The sequence below is a fragment of the Mobula birostris genome, chromosome 11 (assembly GCF_030028105.1).
Source record: "Mobula birostris isolate sMobBir1 chromosome 11, sMobBir1.hap1, whole genome shotgun sequence".
Lineage (NCBI taxonomy): Eukaryota > Metazoa > Chordata > Chondrichthyes > Myliobatiformes > Myliobatidae > Mobula > Mobula birostris.
In genome coordinates this window covers 3,807,551-3,831,412 of record NC_092380.1, presented here as the reverse complement: position 1 = coordinate 3,831,412, position 23,862 = coordinate 3,807,551, and the positions used below count along the sequence as shown (strand labels likewise).

General features: G+C 59.7%; 1 protein-coding gene across 2 annotated transcripts; it reads right to left on the bottom strand.

Moving 5' to 3' along the window:
* Positions 1-998: 998 nt before the first annotated feature.
* slx1b (SLX1 homolog B, structure-specific endonuclease subunit) lies at positions 999-23,322 on the bottom strand. 2 transcript variants are annotated; one of them, XM_072272975.1, is made up of 7 exons: positions 23,207-23,322; positions 12,195-12,372; positions 7,437-7,488; positions 6,680-7,012; positions 3,272-3,402; positions 3,075-3,171; positions 999-2,122 (listed from the first exon to the last, which is right to left on the bottom strand). In XM_072272975.1, exons 2-7 carry the CDS (start codon positions 12,365-12,367, stop codon positions 2,093-2,095), a joined length of 816 nt encoding a protein of 271 aa, XP_072129076.1. In that variant the 5' UTR covers positions 12,368-12,372; positions 23,207-23,322; the 3' UTR covers positions 999-2,092. The 2 variants fall into 2 exon arrangements, with proteins under 2 accessions (XP_072129076.1, XP_072129077.1); XM_072272976.1 differs by having other exon boundaries at positions 3,272-3,399.
* Positions 23,323-23,862: the final 540 nt, after the last annotated feature.

Genomic DNA, 23,862 nt, shown 5'->3' with positions numbered 1-23,862 from the left:
GGCCCAACATACTGATGCAATTATGAAGAAGGAACATCAGTGGCCATATTTCATTAGGCGTTTGAGGAGACTTGGCATGTCACCAAAGCCTGTGGCAAACGTCTACAGATGTACCGTGGAGAGGACTCTGATTTGGTACATCGCCCCCTGGTGGGGAGGATCATAGCAGGCTGCAGAGGGCTGTAGACACAGTCTACTCCACATGGTCACAACCCTCCCCACCACTGAGCTCACCTTCCAGAGGCAGCTGCGGCGTCCATCAGTAAAGACCCTCAGCACCACCCACCTCCGCTTCTCATTGCTACCACCAGGAGGACGCACAGGAGTCTGAAGATTAGTGACTAGGGAACATGCTTCTTCCCCTCTGCCATCAGATTTCTGAATGGACAACCGATCCATAAACACTTCCTCGCTATTCCTTTAGTATATACTGTAATTTATTTATTTTGTAATATAACATCTTGCAAAGCCACAAATTTCACCGCACAAGATGCTGCGATAAACCTGATTCTATTGCACTCTTTGCCTCCGGCCAATCAGCAATCTTCTATCCATTCTAGTATCTTTCCAGTAATACCGTGGGCTCTTACCCTGTTTAGCAGCCTCATGTGTGCCACCTTGTCAAGGACCTTCTGAAAATCCAACCCACTGACTCCTTTGTCAAGGAGATGGGTATGTTGAGCAGATGTGGTTTGGCTGTTACTCCCCTCAAAGAATTCCAAGAGATTTGTCAGGCATCACATTTCCCTGAAGGAAACCGCGCTGACAGTGCCTATTTTATCATGCACCTCCAAGGACCCCAAAACCACATCCTTAATACCCAACTACAACATCTTCCCAACCACTGAGGTCAGGCTAACTGACTTATAATTTCCTAACTTTTGCCTCCCTCCCTCCGAGAGAGTGGAGTGACATTCACAAATTTTTAGTCCACCGGAACCGTACCAAATCCTAGATTCACAGAAGATCAAAGTTTGTTAAGTAAATTTTATTATCAAAGTATGTGTATGTCACCATATACCACCCTGAGATTCATTTTCCTGTGGGAACAAATACACAGTAGAACAAAGAAATACAATAGAATCAATCAAAAACTACACACAAACACTGACAAACAACCAAAGTGTACCATATATTGTAATGTTTCATTACTAATGTCTCCACAATCTCTTCAGTCACCTCTTTCAGAACCCTGGGGTGTAGACCATCTGGTCCAGGTGACTTATCTACCTTCAGACCTTTCAGCTTCCCAAGCACCTTCTTCTTAAAAATAGCAACAGCACTCACTTCTGCCCCGACACTTGAATTTCTGGTATAAATGGGAGAGACACAGAGATGGGAGGGAGGAGGCATGGAGAAAGTAGGAGTGTAGGGGACAGAGATGGCTGTGGTGATTTGATGGGGTTGGTCAGGGACAGACTGGGGCCTGGAGAGTGAGTGGTTTGGCACAGGGACTGACAAAGGGATTTTACTCAACTGACCCCTGGTCTCTCTCTCTGGCCCAGTACTCCCACAACACTCAGACACCAAATGTGAGACCCTCGACCTAAAACCCACTGGGAGACCCTCCACCCAACTCCCACTGGGGGACCCCTGACCTAAAACCCACTGGGGGACCCTCCACCCAACTCCCACTGGGGGACCCCTGACCTAAAACCCACTGGGGGACCCTCCACCCAACTCCCACTGGGAGACCCTCCACCCAACTCCCACTGGGGGCCCCTCCACCCAACTCCCACTGTGAGACCCCTGATCTAAAACCCACTGGGGGACCCTCCACCCAACTCCCACTGGGAGACCCTACACCCAAAATCCACTGGGGGACCCTCCACCCAAAACCCACTGGGGGACCCCTGACCTAAAACCCACTGGGAGACCCTCCACCCAACTCCCACTGGAGGACCCTTCCTCAAAGATGTTGCTAGAGCTACAGGAGACCACAGAAACGAAATTTCTCTTCAATGCCCCCTTTCCCCTGCTCTCAGTCCTTCCTGTCTGGACAACACCCATCGACGGTTCCTGACACCCCACCCACAGTCTCCACTCGAACAGCTGAGTTCCTCCAGCAGGTCGTCTCTTTGCTTCCTGAGGCTCAGATACTGAGGAGATCTGCCCAGTGATCCTGGAAGAGAGAGGGGTCATGAGTCAGTGAGCAGAAGAGTAAACTACAGGTGACACGGCAGAGTGGACAGTAAGCTCCTCTTCCTGCCATTACAGACATTTACACCACACGCTGCATCCGCAAAGCAAACAGCACTATGAAGGACCCCACACACCCCTCATACAAACTCTTCTCCCTCCTGCCATCTGGCAAAAGGCACCGAAGCATTCGGGCTCTCACGACCAGACTATGTAACAGTTTCTTCCCCCAAGTCATCAGACTCCTCAATACCCAGAGCCTGGACTGACACCAACCTACTGCCCTCTACTGTGCCTATTGTCTTGTTTATTATTTATTGTAATGCCTGCACTGTTTTGTGCACTTTATGCAGTCCTGGGTAGGTCTGTAGTCTAGTGTAGTTTTTGTGTTGTTTTATGTCATTCGGTGTAGTGTTTTGTATTGTTTCGTGTAGCACCATGGTCCTGAAAAACATTGTCTCATTTTTACTGTGTACTGTACCAGCAGTTATGGTCGAAATGACAATAAAAAGTGACTGGACTTGACACCCCTCCGTCCCTCCCCACCGTCCAGAGTGGAGTCAGTCAGCCCCACATCCGTCCCTACCATCAGGGACATTTTCAATGGCATCCATCAGTAAGGAGCCTCACCATCCAGGACATGCTCTCCTCTCCTCTCGCTACTACCATCAGGAGGGAGTTACAGGAGCCTGAAGATCTACTAGTGGGAGAGGAGGAAAGGAGGGGGGTGAGTACTGATATGTCCGAGGAAGGGGGTGGTGCTGACAACACAGGGTGATCAAGCTCTCTGCCTCAAACCCTCTGACAGTGCCAAGAGGGAGGGAGGAAATGATCAGAGGGAGAGCGGGAGACTCACACCCCAAGGAGGGGGGATCAGAGCTATAGGCACCTCCTCTCCACCTCCTCCTCCCCCGGTCCCCTCCTCTCACACTCACCTGCTGAGGGGGCTCCGAAGGGCAGACAGTCCCTCTGTCTTTGCGCGATTCGCTCATGTGTCGCATCAGGTTCCCCCAAAGAAATGACCGACCACAGCTGGGATCAAAGGGCAGAGGTTAGAGGGGCAGACAAGTGAGCAGGGTGGGGGGAGGCGGACAGACGTCTGGTGGGGTGGGACGGCGAGGTGGATGCCTACCCTGGACACACCCCCTCGAGGGGCAGCAGCTGCTCAGGGTCTCCCTGCAGGAATCTCTGAGCCAGGCAGATGATGTGGGATTGTGCTGTGCACCAGGGGTGGACACACGAGACCAGCACCCCATCCTCCTGCTGGTGGTGGGAGGGAAAGAAACTGGGATCAGTTGGATTCAGGCACCAGCTGCCCAGCCCACCAAGCAACCCCCCCAACAGCACAGTCCCAGAGACGCCCCGTCTGCACCCACACAGCGGTGTCCCAACAGCAACACCATCCCACACAGCACCCCAACACCAACAATATCCCACACAGCACCCCAACACCAACACCATCCCACACAGCACCCCAACACCAACACCATCCCACACAGCACCCCAACACCAACCTACACAGCACCCCAACACCAACATCCCACACAGCACCCCAACACCAACAACATCCCACACAGCGCCCCAACACCAACACCATCCCACACAGCACCCCAACACCAACACCATCCCACACAGCGCCCCAACACCAACAACATCCCACACAGCGCCCCAACACCAACACCATCCCACACAGCACCCCAACACCAACAACATCCCACACAGCACCCCAACACCAACACCATCCCACACAGCACCCCAACACCAACACCATCCCACACAGCGCCCCAACACCAACACCATCCCACACAGCACCCCAACACCAACACCATCCCACACAGCGCCCCAACACCAACAACATCCCACACAGCGCCCCAACACCACCAACACCATCCCACACAGCGCCCCAACACCACCAACACCATCCCACACAGCGCCCCAACACCAACACCATCCCACACAGCACCCCAACACCAACACCATCCCACACAGCACCCCAACACCAACAACATCTCACACAGCGCCCCAACACCAACACCATCCCACACAGCGCCCCAACACCAACACCATCCCACACAGCACCCCAACACCAACAACATCCCACACAGCACCCCAACACCAACACCATCCCACACAGCACCCCAACACCAACAACATCCCACACAGCACCCCAACACCAACCTACACAGCACCCCAACACCAACAACATCCCACACAGCACCCCAACACCAACAACATCCCACACAGCGCCCCAACACCAACACCATCCCACACAGCACCCCAACACCAACACCATCCCACACAGCGCTCCAACACCAACAACATCCCACACAGCGCCCCAACACCAACACCATCCCACACAGCACCCCAACACCAACAACATCCCACACAGCACCCCAACACCAACAACATCCCACACAGCACCCCAACACCAACACCATCCCACACAGCGCCCCAACACCAACAACATCCCACACAGCGCCCCAACACCAACCTACACAGCACCCCAACACCATCCCACACAGCACCCCAACACCAACAACATCCCACACAGCACCCCAACACCAACAACATCCCACACAGCACCCCAACACCAACACCATCCCACACAGCACCCCAACACCAACACCATCCCACACAGCACCCCAACACCAACACCATCCCACACAGCGCCCCAACACCAACACCATCCCACACAGCACCCCAACACCAACACCATCCCACACAGCGCCCCAACACCAACAACATCCCACACAGCGCCCAAACACCACCAACACCATCCCACACAGCGCCCCAACACCACCAACACCATCCCACACAGCGCCCCAACACCAACACCATCCCACACAGCACCCCAACACCAACACCATCCCACACAGCGCCCCAACACCAACAACATCCCACACAGCGCCCCAACACCAACACCATCCCACACAGCGCCCCAACACCAACACCATCCCACACAGCACCCCAACACCAACAACATCCCACACAGCACCCCAACACCAACACCATCCCACACAGCACCCCAACACCAACAACATCCCACACAGCGCCCCAACACCAACACCATCCCACACAGCGCCCCAACACCAACAACATCCCACACAGCGCCCCAACACCAACACCATCCCACACAGCACCCCAACACCAACACCATCCCACACAGCACCCCAACACCAACACCATCCTACACAGCACCCCAACACCAACCTACACAGCACCCCAACACCAACCTACACAGCACCCCAACACCAACAACATCCCACACAGCACCCCAACACCAACAACATCCCACACAGCACCCCAACACCAACACCATCCCACACAGCGCCCCAACACCAACAACATCCCACACAGCGCCCCAACACCACCAACACCATCCCACACAGCACCCCAACACCAACAACATCCCACACAGCACCCCAACACCAACACCATCCCACACAGCACCCCAACACCAACACCATCCCACACAGCACCCCAACACCAACACCATCCCACACAGCGCCCCAACACCAACACCATCCCACACAGCGCCCCAACACCAACACCATCCCACACAGCGCCCCAACACCAACAACATCCCACACAGCACCCCAACACCAACATCCCACACAGCGCCCCAACACCAACAACATCCCACACAGCGCCCCAACACCAACAACATCCCACACAGCGCCCCAACACCACCAACACCATCCCACACAGCACCCCAACACCAACACCATCCCACACAGCACCCCAACACCAACAACATCCCACACAGCACCCCAACACCAACCTACACAGCACCCCAACACCAACACCATCCCACACAGCACCCCAACACCAACACCATCCCACACAGCACCCCAACACCAACATCCCACACAGCACCCCAACACCATCCCACACAGCACCCCAACACCAACAACATCCCACACAGCACCCCAACACCAACAACATCCCACACAGCACCCCAACACCAACACCATCCCACACAGCACCCCAACACCAACACCATCCCACACAGCACCCCAACACCATCCCACACAGCACCCCAACACCAACAACATCCCACACAGCACCCCAACACCAACAACATCCCACACAGCACCCCAACACCATCCCACACAGCACCCCAACACCAATACAACACCACACAGCACCCCAACACCAATACAACACCACACAGCACCCCACTCAGCACCTCAACACAATCCCACTCATCGTGGCGGTAATGCACCATCAAGCTGGGTGCCAACCACCGTAAAACAAGATGGAGAAGAACCTCACTCAGCGCCCAACACAAACCAACATAGCACCCCAACATGAACTCAATGCCACACAGGACCCCAACAGAAGACAGATAGCATCTCAACACAACCCCACTCAGCACCCCAACACCCAACACCAACATTACAACAGGCAAACACTCACAGCACGATTCAGCAAGACCTACCCAAGAATACACACCCCTCCCAACAACAACCCATCGATGGCTTCCCCATGTAACACCACCCACACTGACAAACACACCCAACCATCGGGGGTCACTCACCGTTAGCGGTTTGCCACACACGCTGCACTCTCCTCCAGTCCCAGTCCACATCTCCATCCCCGTCTCCGTCTCACTCCCCTCTTCAGCCGGCCCGCCCCCCACCTCTCCGAAGGCCAGGGCCACGTGGGGTGGGGGCGCGCTGCCGGGGGGCCACTCCTGCCGATGCTGCTGGTGGATCCAGCGGAGGGTGAGGGGGAAGCGCCCCCAGCGCGGGCAGCGCAGTAGCTCCCACAGCAGCCGGAGGTGGAAGGGGTAACTGCCCTCCGCCCGGCTGCGGCCCCTCACCCCCGCCAGCTGCCGGCATCTGGATGGGTGCTGCCAGGACCACTCGAACTGGGGGGAGGGGAGAGAGGTCACAGATCAGGGGTCAGCATTGCTGGTGGGGTCAGAGGTCAGGGGTCGGCAAGGTCGGGTTGAGTGGCATTTGAGGTGAAAGGCTGAGGGAAGAGGAAAGGGTTGGATCCTTGGGGAGGGGAGGATCAGCAAGGGAGGGAGAATCAGCCCCATGGTCACACGCCTCTACCCTCCCTCTCTTATTGACTCACATCTTCCCTGTGACCCCCCCACACTCTCCCTCCCTCCAGTTCTCTCTCTCTTTCCTCACTCCCCCAACACCCTTGTCACATTCTCTCTCCCCCTTTTCCCATCTGTATTTTCTCCCTTCCTTCTCTACCCCTCATTGCCTTGCTCTCCGCCCTCCCTACCTTCCTCCCACACTCCTACTCTCCCCCCCACTCCATCACTCCCCCCCCCTCACCTTCAGTGCAGCCACTGCCGAGGGAAATCCGTGGACAATCAACACCATATCCCTGAGGGAGAGGAAATGAGTCAGAGCCAGCAGGAGATCATTCGGCCCCTCTCCACCCTTCCCTCCCCCAACCAGACACGGGCTGATTCCCACTCCTCAGCACCAGCAGATCCAGGGACCCCTGGAACAAACTCAGCGATGGTCCGGGGGGAGAAACACAAGGACTCATTACTTCCTCGAGGTGAAACCCTACCCCAATCTCCGGACCTGCCTTCTTCTCAGACCAAGGCCCCTGGGCGGGGGCGGAGGCTCCTCAGCCAGGGGAGGTGGGCAATCTCCCTCTATTCTCCATTCCCCACCAGCTGCCCCTCATCCTACCCCCCCATGAGAATCTTCTGTCCCTTTTCAAAGAGGCGCCTTTTGTTCTTCTGGATGCCAAGGAGCACAGCGCTGTCTGATCAGCCTCCCCCTCTCTCCCCACCACCCGTTCAAGTGAGCCTCCCTCACCCCCTCCACTGTCACAGGAAAAAAAAACCCTGTCCCCCCCCCCAACAACCCTTGTCAGATTTATCCTGCGGGGGGAGAGCGAAATGCATAATGCTCCACGGGCCATCACTCCCCAGGGCTCCTGACAGATGGAACAAGATCAGATTACTCCCAAAATAACACCCCCTCCCGCAATAACCCCCCCAATAAACCACACCTCTGGAAATAAACTCCTCTCAATAAATCCCTCCCATAATAACCACCCACCCACAATAACCCCCCCAATAAACCACCCCTCCTGCAATAAACCCCCACCCACAATAACCCCAATAAACTATACCTCTAGCAATACTCCCCTCAATAAACCCTCTCCCGCAATATACAACCCCCATAATAAACCACCCCTCCACAATAAATACCCCTTCCCCCAATGAACACCCCCACAAAAAAAATCCCCCTCCCACAACATACACAATCTCCTTCGAGAAAAGGCTGAAGTACCAATCGCTACCAACCAAGCACCAAAGAGAGCCGCAACCCACCCCCAGGGATCTGTCATTCTGTATAGAAACCCCTGAACCCCTGCATTAGATCCCAGCCTGCAACCCACCCCCAGGGATCTGGTATTCTGTATATGAACCCCTGGATTAGACCCCAGCCTGTAACCCACTCCCAGGAATCTGTTATTCTGTATAGAAACCCCTGAACCCCTGGATTAGATCCCAGCCTGTAACCCACTCCCAGGGATCTGTTATTCTGTATAGAAACCCCTGAACCCCTGGATTAGATCCCAGCCTGTAACCCACTCCCAGGGATCTGTTATTCTGTATATGAACCCCTGGATTAGATCCCAGCCTGTAACCCACTCCCAGGGATCTGTTATTCTGTATATGAACCCCTGGATTAGATCCCAGCCTGCAACCCTTCCCAGGAATCTGTTATTCTGTATATGAACCCCTGGATTAGATCCCAGCCTGTAACCCACTCCCAGGGATCTGTTATTCCGTATAGAAACCCCTGAACCCCTGGATTAGATCCCAGCCTGTAACCCACTCCCAGGGATCTGTTATTCTATATAATAAACCCCTGAAGCCCTGGTTTAGCTCACACCCTGTAACCCACTCCTGGGGTAGCTGACAGGATTGTGGAGATATTAGTAATGATCTTTTAAGCATCACTAGATTCTGGAGTGGTTCCTGTGGACTGGAAAATTGCAGATGCTTAAGGGGAAGCAGAAGAAAGGAAACAATAGGCCAGTTATCCTGACTTCCGTGGTTAGGTAGATGTTGGAGTCCATTAATGATGAGGCTTAGAGGCACATAAGAAAACAGGCCAATGTCCACCTGGTTTCCTTAGAGAGAAATCTTGCCTGAAAATCTATTGGAATTCTTTAAGGAAATAACAAGCATGATAGACAAAGGAGAGTCAGAGGAAGTTGTACACTTGGATTTTCACAAGGCCTTTGACAAGATACCGCACATGAGGCTGCTTAACAGGATAAGAGCCCGTGGTATTACAAGAAAGACACAAGTATGGATAGAGCATTGGCTGGTTGGCAGGAGGCAAAGACTGGGAATAAAAGGAGCCTTCTCTGGTTGGCTCTAATGATTAGTGATACATAGAAACATAGAAAATTGGTGCAGGAGTAGGCCATTCGGCCCTTCGAGCCTGCACCGCCATTTATTATGATCATGGCTGATCATCCAAATCAGAACTCCGCCCCAGCCTTCCCTCCATACCCCCTGATTCCCCTAGCCACAAGGGCCATATCTAACTCACTCTTAAATATAGCCAATGAACTGGCCTCAACTGTTTCCTGTGGCAGAGAATTCCACAGATTCACCACTCTCTGTGTGAAGAAGTTTTTCCTAATCTCGGTCCTAAAAGGCTTCCCCTCTATCCTCAAACTGTGGCCCCTCGTTCTGGACTTCCCCAACATCAGGAACAATCTTCCTGCATCTAGCCAGTCCAATCCCTTTAGGATCTTATACGTTTCAATCAGATCCCCCCTCAATCTTCTAAATTCCAACGAGTACAAGCCCAGTTCATCCAGTCTTTCTTCATATGAAAGTCCTGCCATCCCAGGAATCAATCTGGTGAACCTTCTTTGTACTCCCTCTATGGCAAGGATGTCTTTCCTCAGATTAGGGGACCAAAACTGCACACAATACTCCAGGTGTGGTCTCACCAAGGCCTTGTACAACTGCAGTAGTACCTCCCTGCTCCTGTACTCGAATCCTCTCGCTATAAATGCCAGCATACCATTCACCTTTTTCACTGCCTGCTGTACCTGCATGTCCACTTTCAATGACTGGTGTATAATGACACCCAGGTCTCGTTGCACCTCCCCTTTTCCTAATCGACCATCATTCAGATAATAATCTGTTTTCCTATTTTTGCCACCAAAGTGGATAACTTCACATTTATCCACATTAATTTGCATCTGCCATGAATTTGCCCACTCACCCAACCTATCCAAGTCACCCTGCATCCTCTTAGCATCCTCCTCACAGCTAACACTGCCACCCAGCTTCGTGTCATCCGCAAACTTGGAGATGCTGCATTTAATTCCCTCAGCCAAGTCATTAATATATATTGTAAACAACTGGGGTCCCAGCACTGAGCCTTGCGGTACCCCACTAGTCACCGCCTGCCATTCTGAAAAGGTCCCGTTTATTCCCACTCTTTGCTTCCGGTCTGCTAACCAACTCTCCACCCACACCAATACCTTACCCCAATACCATGACAGAATTGAAAGCCTTGAATCCAAGCTTGCAGATGATACTAAAATAGGTGGAGGTGCAGGTATCGTCGAGGAAGCAATGTCTGCAGAAGGACTTAGATCGGGAGAATGAGAAAATGGGCAGAGAAGTGGCAGATGAAATACAGTGGAAGGAAGTGTGTGGTCTTGCACTTTGGTAGAAGGAATAAAGGTGTGGACTGTTGGCTGGCCTGAGTTGTTCTCTGATCTTGGCAATCCATTTGCAAACGTTTAGTGACCATGCAAGGACACATTAGCAGCGCGCTGGTGATTGTGGGGTGCGCTCTGAACGCCTGGCCTTTACGTACTTTTCAATCAGCTGATTGGTTGCTGTTACGGAAACTGTGACATGGGGAAGAAATCCCGTCACTGGTTGCCTGTGTGGCAAACTTTGTTTGTTGTGCTCTGGAATCTTGCCCGCATCGGCTTATAAATAGGATCGAGATCTATGTGTTCCTTTATAGAATTGTTCGTGGAAAACCAAGGGGAATGCCAGGCGTTCAGGGAACAGAACACAATCACAAGCGCACTGACAATGTCTCCTCACACGGCGATGAAACGTTTGCAAGTAAATTGCCAAGATCGGAGAACAGCTGAACCCAACCATCGTCCACATCTCACGCATTATTTCCAGCGTAGACTATTTTCTAAACAGCGAGAGGATTCAAAAATCAGGTTGAGTCGGTGGTAAGGAAGGTAAATACAATGTTAACATTCATTTCAAGAGGATGAGGTTATAAAAGCAAGGATGAAATGTGTAGCTTTACAAGGCATTGGTTGGACTGCTCTTGGAGCATTTTAGGCCCCTTATCCAAGATGTGCTGGTATAGGAGATTGTCCAGTGCAGATTCACAAGAATGATCCCATGAATGAAAGGGTTAACATATGAGGAGTGTCTGATGACTCTAGGCCTCAGCTTGCTGGAGTTTGGAAGAATGAGGGGAAACCTCACTGAAATCGGTCGAATATTGAAAGCAGCACACACAAAATGCTGGAGGAACTCAGCAGGTCAGGCCTGAATAAACAGTCAAGGTTCTGGGCCGAGAACTGTCAATCCTGAAGAAAGGTCTTGGCCCGAAACGTTGGTGAATTGTTACAGATGACTGTGGTGGCTAACTCATTGAGCATATTTTAAAGCGGAGGTTGATAGGTTCTTGATAGGCAAGACATCAAGGATTATGGGAAGGAGGCAGGAGAATGGGGTTGAGAGGGATAATAAATCAGCCATGATGGAATGACAGTAGACTCAATGGGCCAAATGGTCTGATCTGCTCCAATCTCTTATGGATCTGTTATTATGTACATAAACCACTGAAGTCCTGGATTAGATTCCAGCCTGCAACTCACTCCCAGGGACCTGTTTTACTAAATATAAACTCCAAACCCCTGGATTATCTGATCTACATTGTGTGTTCTACATTGAGACCCCTGGATTCGTGGATTCACTGGGTTTCGGCAGCACCCCAGCACCCCACCAGAGGCACCCACAATCATCAGCCAGCAGGGAGGGTAATGCTCACCAGGGTCCCCTGCCACTGGTGCGCCAGGCCCCTCCGTGGCGCTTGCCCGCGTTGTGCTGCCTGACCCTCCTCTGTGGGTTCACCGTGAACCCGATGTAGACGCGGCCCTGGAACTTGGGGTTTCTGCACAGCAGAAGGTAGACGCCGTAGAAGTGTCCGTGTTCGCCCACCATTGCTCCTGAGGGAGAGGACAGAGAGTGGTGGGAAGTGGGGTATCAGAGAGGAGTAGAGGGCTCAGGAAGACAGGGGGAGCGGTCAGCGGGTAGACAGACATTGTAGAAATGTCTGGGTTCGCATACCATCATTCCCGAGGAGGATAGAGTGCTGACTGAGAGTGGTGGGTGGTGGGGTGTCAGAAAGGGGTAGAGGACTCAGAGAGCCGGGGGGGGGGGGGGGTTAGTGAGGTAGACAGACACTCTAGAAATGTCTGCATTCGCGTAATATTGTTCCTGATAGAGGACAGAGTGCTGACTGAGAGTGGTGGGTAGTGGGGTGTCAGAAAGGAGTGTGGGACACAGAGGGACAGGGAAGTGGGGTTTAGAGAGAAGGCATGGTAGAAATGTCCGTGCTCACTCGACAGCGTTCCCAAGGACAGAGGGTCACTGGATGACAGGGGTTCTGAGTGATGGGGGGGGTAGTTGAGACACATAGGGAGGGGATTCAGAGAGATTGGGAGACGACGAAGAAATGACTGCCCTCCCCCAACTTTGCTCCTGTGCAAGAGAGTGTGAGCGTGAACTGAGAGCAGGTGGGGGGGGGGGGGGGCGTTCCACAGGGATAGGGAGAGGCAAGGGAGGGATCAGAGAGATTGGTCACAGGAAGAGAGAGAGTCTTATAGACAAAAGAAACAGAAATGGGGATGCAACACACATCAAAGTTGCTGGTGAACACAGCAGGCCAGGCAGTATCTCTAGGAAGAGGCACAGTCGACATTTCGGGCCGAGACCCTTCGTCAGGACTAACTGAAGGAAGAGTTAGTAAGAGATTTGAAAGTTGGAGGGGGAGGGGGAGATCCAAAATGATAGGAGAAGACAGGAGGGGGAGGGATGGAGCCAAGAGCTGGACAGGTGATTGGCAAAAGGGGATACGAGAGGATCATGGGACAGGAGGTCCGGGAAGAAAGACGGGGGGGGGGGGGGGAACCCAGAGGATGGGCAAGAGGTATATTCAGAGGGACAGAGGGAGAAAAAGGAGAGTGAGAGAAAGAATGTGTGTATAAAAATAAATAACAGATGGGGTATGAGGTGGAGGTGAGGCATTAGCGGAAGTTAGAGAAGTCGATGTTCATGCCATCAGGTTGGAGGCTACCCAGACGGAATATAAGGTGTTGTTCCTCCAACCTGAGTGTGGCTTCATCTTTACAGTAGAGGAGGCCGTGGACAGACATGTCAGAATGGGAATGGGATGTGGAATTAAAATGTGTGGCCACTGGGGAAGGATGTAGGCTGGGGAGGAGGTGACAGAGATGGAGTGGGGCATAAGGGAGGGGTGATGGAGACAGGCTTGGGCGGACGGAGACGGGGAGGGGCGTAAGGGAGGGAGGGGTGGCTGAGACGAGGAGGAGTGTAAGGGAGGGTGGGAGTGGTGGAGATGGGAAGAGGTGTAGGGGGTGATGGATGTTGGAGACGAGGAGGGGTGTAAGGGAGGGAGGGGTGATAGAGACAGGGAGGGGTGTAGAGGAGTGAGGGGTGACGGAGACGGGGAGGGGTATTGGGGGGTGACAGAGACAGGGAGGGGTGTAGGGGGGGTGACAGCGACAGGGAGGGATGTGGGGGGTGACAGCGACGGGGAGGGATGTAAGGGAGGGAGGGGTGATGGAGATGGGGAGGGGTATAGGGGGTGAGGGGTGATGGAGAAGGGGAGGGGTGTAGGGGAGTGACAGGGAGGGATTTAGGGGAGTAATAGGGTTGGGGAGAAGATAATGGAGACGGGGGCTGGTGTAGGGGAGTTGAGGGGTGATGGAGACGGGGAGAGGTGCAGGTGTGACGGAGTTGAGGAGTATAGGGGACTGAGGGGTGATGGAGATGGGGAGGAGTATAGGGGAGTGAAGGGTGACAGAGTTGAGGAGGGGTATAGGGGAGTGAGGGGTGATGGAGATGGGGAGGGGTGTAAGGGAGGGAATGGGTGATGGAGACGGGGAGAGGTATAGGCCAGTGAAGGGGTGATGGAGACGGGGAGGGGTGTAGGGGAGTGAGGGGTGATGGAGACGGGGAGGGGTGTAGGGGGGTGATGGGGATGGGGAGGGGTGTAGGGGGGTGATGGGGACGGGGAGGGGTGTAGGGGGTTGATGGAGACGGGGAGGGGTGTAAGGGAAGGAATGGGTGATGGAGACGGGGAGAGGTGTAGGGAAGGGGTGATGGAGATGGGGAGGGGGGGAGGGGTGTAGGGGAGTGAGGGGTGATGGGACGGGGAGGGGTGTAGGAGGTTGATGGGGACGGGGAGGGGTGTAGGGGGTGATGGGGACGGGGAGGGGTATAGGGGTTGATGGGGACGGAGAGGGGTGTAGGGGGTTGATGGGGATGGGGAGGGGTGTAGGGGGGTGAAGGGGACGGGAGGGGTGTAGGGCTGTGAAGGGGGGGTGTAGGGGGGTGACGGGGAAGGGGAGGGGTGTAGGGGGGGTGACGGGGAAGGGGAGGGGTGTACGGGGGTGACGGGGACTGGGAGGGGTGTAGGGGGGTGATGGGGAGGGATGTAGGGGGGTTGACGGGGACAGGGAGGGGTGTAGGGGGTGATGGGGAGGGGCATAGGGGGGGTGACGGGGACGGGGAGGGGCGTAGGGGTTTATGGGGACGGGGAGGGGTGTAGGGGGGTGATGGGGAGGGGTGTAGGGGGGTGATGAGGATGGGGAGGGGTGTAGGGGGGTGATGGGGACGGGGAGGGGTGTAGGGGGGTGATGGGGACGGGGAGGGGTGTAAGGGGGGTGATGGGGACGGGGAGGGGTGTAAGGGGGGTGATGGGGACGGGGAGGGGTGTAGGGGGGTGATGGGGACGGGGAGGGGTGTGGGGGTGTGATGGGGAAGGGGAGGGGTGTAGGGCGGTGAAGGGGACGGGGAGGGGTGTAGGGCGGTGAAGGGGACGGGGAGGGGTGTAGGGGGGTGACGGGGAGGGGTGTAGGGGGGTGATGGGGAGGGGTGTAGGGGGGTGACGGGGAAGGGGAGGGGTGTACGGGGGGTGACGGGGAAGGGGAGGGGTGTAGGGGGGTGACGGGGAAGGGGAGGGGTGTAGGGGGGTGACGGGGACGGGTGTAGGGGGTGATGGGGACGGGGAGGGGTGTGGGGGGGTGATGGTGACAGGGAGGGGTGATGGTGACGGGAAGGGGTGTGGAGGGGGTGATGGGGACGGGGAGGGGTGTGGGGGGTGGTGATGGGGACGGGGAGGGGTGTGGGGGGTAATGGTGACGGGGAGGGGTGTAGGGGATGGGGAGGGGTATGGTGACGGGGAGGGGTGAGGGGACAGGGAGGGGTGTAGGGGGGTGTTGGGGACGGGGATGGGTGTAGGGGGGTGATGGGGACGGGGAGGGGTGTAGGGGGGTGATGGGGACGGGGATGGTTGTAGGGGGGTGATGGGGACGGGGAGGGGTGATGGTGACGGGGACGGGGAGGGGTGTGGGGGGGTGATGGTGACGGGGGGGTGTTGGGGACGGGAAGGGGTGTAGGGGGTGATGGGGACGGGGAGGGGTGTAGGGGGTGATGGTGACGGGGAGGGGTGTAGGGGATGGGGAGGGGTGTGGGGGGGTGATGGGGACAGGGAGGGGTGTAGGGGGGTGCTGGGGACGGGGATGGGTGTAGGGGGGTGATGGGGACGGGGAGGGTTGTAGGGGGGTGATGGTGACGGGGATGGTTGTAGGGGGGTGATGGTGACGGGGAGGGGTGTAGGGGGTGATGGGGACGGGGAGGGGTGATGGTGACGGGGACGGGGAGGGGTGTAGGGGGTGATGGGGACGGGGAGGGGTGATGGTGACGGGGACGGGGAGGGGTGTGGGGGGGTGATGGTGACGTGGGGGGTGTTGGGGACGGGGAGGGGTGTAGGGGGTGATGGGGACGGGGAGGGGTGTAGGGGGTGATGGTGACGGGGAGGGGTGTAGGGGGTGATGGGGACGGGGAGGGGTGATGGGGACAGGGAGGGGTGTTGGGGACGGGGAGGGGTGTAGGGGGGTGTTGGGGACAGGGAGGGGTGATGGTGACGGGGGGGTGTTGGGGACGGGGAGGGGTGTAGGGGGGTGTTGGGGACAGGGAGGGGTGATGGTGATGGGGGGGTGTTGGGGACGGGGAGGGGTGTAGGGGGTGATGGGGATGGGGAGGGGTGTAGGGGGTGATGGTGACGGGGAGGGGTGATGGGGACGGGGAGGGGTGTAGGGGGGTGTTGGGGACGGGGAGGGGTGTGGGGGGGTGATGGGGACGGGGAGGGGTGTAGGGGGTGATGGTGACGGGGAGGGGTGATGGGGATGGGGAGGGGTGTAGGGGGGTGTTGGGGACGGGGAGGGGTGTGGGGGGGTGATGGGGACGGGGAGGGGTGTAGGGGGTGATGGTGACGGGGAGGGGTGTGGGGGGGTGATGGGGACGGGGAGGGGTGTGGGGGGGTGATGGGGACGGGGAGGGGTGTAGGGGGGTGAAGGTGACAGAGAGGGTTGATGGGGACGGGGAGGGGTGTGGGGGGTGATGGTGATGGGGAGGGGTGATGGTGACGGGGAGGGGTGTAGGGGGGTGATGGGGATGGGGAGGGGTGTAGGGGGGTGATGGGGACGGGGAGGGGTGTAGGGGGGTGATGGGGACGGGGAGGGGTGTGGGGGGGGTGATGGTGACGGGGAGGGGTGTGGGGGGGTGATGGTGACGGGGAGGGGTGTAGGGGGGTGATGGGGATGGGGAGGGGTGTAGGGGGGGTGTTGTGGACGGGGAGGGGTGTAGGGGGGTGATGGGGATGGGGAGGGGTGTAGGGGGGGTGATGGGGACGGGGAGGGGTGATGGGGACGGGGAGGGGTGTTGGGGACAGGGAGGGGTGTAGGGGGGTGTTGGGGATGGGGAGGGGTGTAGGGGGGGTGATGGGGACGGGGAGGGGTGTGGGGGGGGTGATGGTGACGGGGAGGGGTGATGGTGACGGGGAGGGGTGATGGTGACGGGGAGGAGTGTAGGGGGGTGTTGGGGACGGGGGGGTGTGGGGGGGTGATGGGGACGGGGAGGGGTGTAGGGGGTGATGGTGACGGGGAGGGGTGTGGGGGGGTGATGGGGACGGGGAGGGGTGTGGGGGGGTGATGGGGACGGGGAGGGGTGTGGGGGGGTGATGGGGACGGGGAGGGGTGTGGGGGGGTGATGGGGACGGGGAGGGGTGTGGGGGGGTGATGGGGACGGGGAGGGGTGTAGGGGGTGATGGTGACGGGGAGGGGTGTAGGGGGGTGATGGGGATGGGGAGGGGTGTAGGGGGGTGATGGGGATGGGGAGGGGTGTAGGGGGGGTGATGGGGACGGGGAGGGGTGTGGGGGGGTGATGGTGACGGGGAGGGGTGTGGGGGGGGTGATGGTGACGGGGAGGGGTGTAGGGGGGTGATGGGGACGGGGAGGGGTGTAGGGGGGGTGTTGTGGACGGGGAGGGGTGTAGGGGGGTGATGGGGACGGGGAGGGGTGTAGGGGGGTGATGGGGATGGGGAGGGGTGTAGGGGGGGTGATGGGGACGGGGAGGGGTGTGGGGGGGTGATGGTGACGGGGAGGGGTGTGGGGGGGTGATGGTGTCGGGGAGGGGTGTAGGGGGGTGATGGGGACGGGGAGGGGTGTAGGGGGGGTGATGGGGACGGGGAGGGGTGTAGGGGGGTGATGGGGATGGGGAGGGGTGTAGGGGGGGTGATGGGGACGGGGAGGGGTGATGGGGACGGGGAGGGGTGTTGGGGACAGGGAGGGGTGTAGGGGGGTGTTGGGGACAGGGAGGGGTGTTGGGGACGGGGAGGGGCGTGGGGGGGTGATGGTGACGGGGAGGGGTGTTGGGGACGGGGAGGGGTGTGGGGGGGTGATGGTGACGGGGAGGGGTGTGGGGGGTGTTGGGGACGGGGAGTGGTGTGGGGGGTGATGGGGATGGGGAGGGGTGTCGGGGGGGTGTTGTGGACGGGGAGGGGTGTAGGGGGGGTGATGGGGATGGGGAGGGGTGTAGGAGGGGTGTTGGGGACGGGGAGGGGTGTAGGGAGGTGTTGGGGACAGGGAGGGGTGATGGTGACGGGGAGGGGTGTAGGGGGGGTGATGGTGACGGGGAGGGGTGTGGGGGGTGTTGGGGACGGGGAGGGGTGTGGGGGGTGATGGGGATGGGGAGGGGTGTCGGGGGGGTGTTGTGGACGGGGAGGGGTGTAGGGGGGGGTGATGGGGATGGGGAGGGGTGTAGGAGGGGTGTTGGGGACGGGGAGGGGTGTAGGGGGTGTTGGGGACGGGGAGGGGTGTGGGGGGTGATGGGGATGGGGAGGGGTGTCGGGGGGGTGTTGTGGACGGGGAGGGGTGTAGGGGGGGGTGATGGGGATGGGGAGGGGTGTAGGAGGGGTGTTGGGGACGGGGAGGGGTGTAGGGGGGGTGATGGTGACGGGGAGGGGTGTGGGGGGTGTTGGGGACGGGGAGGGGTGTGGGGGGTGATGGGGATGGGGAGGGGTGTCGGGGGGGTGTTGTGGACGGGGAGAGGTGTAGGGGGGTGATGGGGATGGGGAGGGGTGTAGGAGGGGTGTTGGGGACGGGGAGGGTTGTAGGGGGTGTTGGGGACGGGGAGGGGTGTGGGGGGTGATGGGGATGGGGAGGGGTGTGGGGGGGTGATGGGGATGGGGAGGGGTGTCGGGGGGGTGTTGTGGACGGGGAGGGGTGTGGGGGGGGTGATGGGGATGGGGAGGGGTGTAGGGGGGTGTTGGGGACGGGGAGGGGTGTAGGGGGGTGTTGGGGACGGGGAGGGGTGTGGGGGGTGATGGGGATGGGGAGGGGTGTAGGGGGTGTTGGGGACGGGGAGGGGTGTGGGGGGGTGATGGGGATGGGTGTCGGGGGGGTGTTGTGGACGGGGAGGGGTGTGGGGGGGGGTGATGGGGATGGGGAGGGGTGTAGGAGGGTGTTGGGGACGGGGAGGGGTGTCGGGGGGGTGTTGGGGACGGGGAGGGGTGTCGGGGGGTGATGGTGACGGGGAGGGGTGTGGGGGGGTGTTCGGGACGGGGATGGGCGTGGGGGGGTGATGTTGACGGGGAGGGGTGTAGGGGGTGTTGGGGACGGTGAGGGGTGTAGGGGGGGTGATGGGGATGGGGAGGGGTGTAGGAGGGGTGTTGGGGACGGGGAGGGGTGTAGGGGGTGTTGGGGACGGGGAGGGGTGTGGGGGGTGATGGGGATGGGGAGGGGTGTGGGGGGGTGATGGGGATGGGGAGGGGTGTCGGGGGGGTGTTGTGGACGGGGAGGGGTGTAGGGGGGGTGTTGGGGACAGGGAGGGGTGTTGGGGACGGGGAGGGGTGTAGGGGGGTGTTGGGGACGGTGAGGGGTGTAGGGGGGGTGATGGGGATGGGGAGGGGTGTAGGAGGGGTGTTGGGGACGGGGAGGGGTGTAGGGGGTGTTGGGGACGGGGAGGGGTGTGGGGGGTGATGGGGATGGGGAGGGGTGTGGGGGGGTGATGGGGATGGGGAGGGGTGTCGGGGGGGTGTTGTGGACGGGGAGGGGTGTAGGGGGGGTGTTGGGGACAGGGAGGGGTGTTGGGGACGGGAGGGGTGTAGGGGGGTGTTGGGGACGGGGAGGGGTGTGGGGGGTGATGGGGATGGGGAGGGGTGTGGGGGGGTGATGGGGATGGGGAGGGGTGTCGGGGGGTGTTGTGGACGGGGAGGGGTGTAGGGGGGGGTGATGGGGATGGGGAGGGGTGTAGGGGGTGTTGGGGACGGGGAGGGGTGTAGGAGGGGTGTTGGGGACGGGGAGGGGTGTAGGGGGGTGTTGGGAACGGGGAGGGGTGTGGGGGGTGATGGGGATGGGGAGGGGTGTGGGGGGGTGATGGGGATGGGGAGGGGTGTCGGGGGGGTGTTGTGGACGGGGAGGGGTGTAGGGGGGGGTGATGGGGATGGGGAGGGGTGTCGGGGGGGTGTTGTGGACGGGGAGGGGTGTAGGGGGGGGTGATGGGGATGGGGAGGGGTGTAGGGGGGTGTTGGGGACGGGGAGGGGTGTAGGGGTGTTGGGGACGGGGAGGGGTGTAGGGGGGTGATGGGGATGGGGAGGGGTGTAGGGGGGGTGATGGTGACGGGGAGGGGTGTAGGGGGGTGTTGGGGATGGGGAGGGGTGCAGGGGGTGTTGGGGACGGGGAGGGGTGTAGGGGGGTGATGGGGACGGGGAGGGGTGTAGGGGGGTGTTGGGGACGGGGAGGGGTGTAGGGGGTGTTGGGGACGGGGAGGGGTGTAGGGGGGTGATGGGGATGGGGAGGGGTGTAAGGGGGGTGATGGTGACGGGGAGGGGTGTAGGGGGTGATGGGGATGGGGAGGGGTGTAGGGGGTGTTGGGGACGGGGAGGGGTGTAGGGGGGTGATGGGGACGGGGAGGGGTGTAGGGGGGTGTTGGGGACGGGGAGGGGTGTAGGGGGTGTTGGGGACGGGGAGGGGTGTAGGGGGGTGATGGTGACGGGGAGGGGTGTAGGGGGGTGTTGGGGACGGGGAGGGGTGTAGGGGGTGTTGGGGACGGGGAGGGGTGTAGGGGGGTGATGGGGACGGGGAGGGGTGTAGGGGGTGTTGGGGATGGGGAGGGGTGTAGGGGGTGATGGGGATGGGGAGGGGTGTGGGGGGGTGATGGGGACGGGGAGGGGTGTAGGGGGGTGTTGGGGACGGGGAGGGGTGTAGGGGGGTGATTGGGATGGGGAGGGGTGTAGGGGGGGTGATGGTGACGGGGAGGGGTGTAGGGGGGTGTTGGGGACGGGGAGGGGTGTAGGGGGTGTTGGGGACGGGGAGGGGTGTAGGGGGGTGATGGGGACGGGGAGGGGTGTAGGGGGTGTTGGGGATGGGGAGGGGTGTAGGGGGTGATGGGGACGGGGAGGGGTGTAGGGGGTGATGGGGATGGGGAGGGGTGTCGGGGGGTGTTGGGGACGGGGAGGGGTGTGGGGGGTGATGGGGATGGGGAGGGGTGTAGGGGGGTGTTGGGGACGGGGAGGGGTGTAGGGGGGTGTTGGGGACGGGGAGGGGTGTAGGGGGTGTTGGGGATGGGGAGGGGTGTCGGGGGGGTGTTGGGGACAGGGAGGGGTGTAGGGGGTGATGGGGACGGGGAGGGGTGTGGGGGGGTGATGGGGACGGGGAGGGGTGTAGGGGGGTGATGGGGACGGGGAGGGGTGTAGGGGGGTGTTGGGGACGGGGAGGGGTGTAGGGGGGTGATTGGGATGGGGAGGGGTGTAGGGGGGGTGATGGTGACGGGGAGGGGTGTAGGGGGGTGTTGGGGACGGGGAGGGGTGTAGGGGGTGTTGGGGACGGGGAGGGGTGTAGGGGGGTGATGGGGACGGGGAGGGGTGTAGGGGGTGTTGGGGATGGGAGGGGTGTAGGGGGTGATGGGGATGGGGAGGGGTGTGGGGGGGTGATGGGGACGGGGAGGGGTGTAGGGGGGTGTTGGGGACGGGGAGGGGTGTAGGGGGGTGATTGGGATGGGGAGGGGTGTAGGGGGGGTGATGGTGACGGGGAGGGGTGTAGGGGGGTGATGGTGACGGGGAGGGGTGTAGGGGGGTGATGGGGATGGGGAGGGGTGTAGGGGGTGTTGGGGACGGGGAGGGGTGTAGGGGGGTGATGGGGATGGGGAGGGGTGTGGGGGGGTGATGGGGACGGGGAGGGGTGTAGGGGGTGTTGGGGACGGGGAGGGGTGTAGGGGGGTGATTGGGATGGGGAGGGGTGTAGGGGGGGTGATGGTGATGGTGACGGGGAGGGGTGTAGGGGGGTGTTGGGGACGGGGAGGGGTGTAGGGGGTGTTGGGGACGGGGAGGGGTGTAGGGGGGTGATGGGGACGGGGAGGGGTGTAGGGGGGTGATGGGGACGGGGAGGGGTGTAGGGGGTGTTGGGGATGGGGAGGGGTGTAGGGGGTGATGGGGATGGGGAGGGGTGTGGGGGGGTGATGGGGACGGGGAGGGGTGTAGGGGGGTGTAGGGGACGGGGAGGGGTGTAGGGGGGTGATTGGGATGGGGAGGGGTGTAGGGGGGGTGATGGTGACGGGGAGGGGTGTAGGGGGGTGTTGGGGACGGGGAGGGGTGTAGGGGGTGTTGGGGACGGGGAGGGGTGTAGGGGGGTGATGGGGACGGGGAGGGGTGTAGGGGGTGTTGGGGATGGGGAGGGGTGTAGGGGGTGTTGGGGACGGGGAGGGGTGTAGGGGGGTGTTGGGGACGGGGAGGGGTGTAGGGGGGTGTTGGGGACAGGGAGGGGTGATGGTGACGGGGAGGGGTGTAGGGGGGGTGTTCGGGACGGGGAGGGGCGTGGGGGGGTGATGTTGACGGGGAGGGGTGTAGGGGGTGATGGGGACGGGGAGCGGTGTAGGGGGGTGATGGGGACGGGGAGGGGTGTAGGGGGTGTTGGGGACGGGGAGGGGTGTAGGGGGTGTTGGGGACGGGGAGGGGTGTAGGGGGGGTGTTGGGGACGGGGAGGGGTGTAGGGGGTGTTGGGGACGGGGAGGGGTGTAGGGGGGTGATGGGGACGGGGAGGGGTGTTGGGGGTGTTGGGGACGGGGAGGGGTGTAGGGGGTGTTGGGGACGGGGAGGGGTGTAGGGGGGTGTTGGGGACGGGGAGGGGTGTAGGGGGGTGTTGGGGACGGGGAGGGGTGTAGGGGGGTGTTGGGGACGGGGAGGGGTGTAGGGGGGTGTTGGGGACAGGGAGGGGTGATGGTGACGGGGAGGGGTGTAGGGGGGGTGTTCGGGACGGGGAGGGGCGTGGGGGGGTGATGTTGACGGGGAGGGGTGGAGGAATTTGGGGTGGAGGACGGGGGAATCGGTCGATCAAGATACTGGGATACTGCGCCGCATTCTGGGGCTTTGGGTATGTGGACGGTTAGAAATTTATTCTCCTCCTGTTCACTCGCCTCACCTCGAATGCAAACCTAAGCCTTTGCAAAATGCCGAATGCAGCCGAGGACAGCCCCTTCTCACACCGGCGGCCGCTCCGCGCCAACATCCCGGATGCAATCCCGCCTTTTCCGTTTAATGAGTAGTAAAGGCCGTGGCCCCTTTAAGGAAAAGCCGGTAGCTCCGGTTTTCTTCCGCCTTCTCCCTCTCCCAATGGCTATCTACGCGCAAAGCCGCGCCTCCATTGGCTGTGTTGCGCTGTCGATCATGCTGCGGGTCAGTGGACGGAAGTAAGGTCCTTTTCCGCCCCGCAGACCGCAGGGAGATGTTTCTAAAAGTGGCTCTTTTTGCTGGGAAACTTGCTGAATTTTCATCACTGCCGCAGAACTCAGAACTGCAGTGGAATTGAAATATTGCAAAGTTTTCTCCTACGTTTTGAATATTTATTTTGATTAAAACATGAACTGGGCGCAATGGGTTTTAAAGGAATCGAGACACCAGTACTGCTTCGTTTCATTGTCTCTCCTCCGTTAAATCCTCCCTCAGCATGTGTCACCGCTGCTGGAATCGGGGAGAAGCTGATGAAAGAGCTGCAGGCAGACCTTGTGTCGATGAGGCGAGGGATGGAGGGTGGGTAGCGGTCCTGAGGTCAACTCATGGACTTCTAGACACTGGACA

Bases quoted from the DNA above. Each gene is read 5' to 3' on its own strand.
- slx1b (XM_072272975.1), bottom strand. From the start codon at position 12,367: ATGGTGGGCGAACACGGACACTTCTACGGCGTCTACCTTCTGCTGTGC. The intron at 7,489-12,194 runs GTGAGCATTACC...CCTCTCCCTCAG, and splicing joins ACCAGTGGCAGGGGACCCTG to GGATATGGTGTTGATTGTCC. The intron at 7,013-7,436 runs GTGAGGGGGGGG...CCCTCCCCCCAG, and splicing joins CGGCAGTGGCTGCACTGAAG to TTCGAGTGGTCCTGGCAGCA.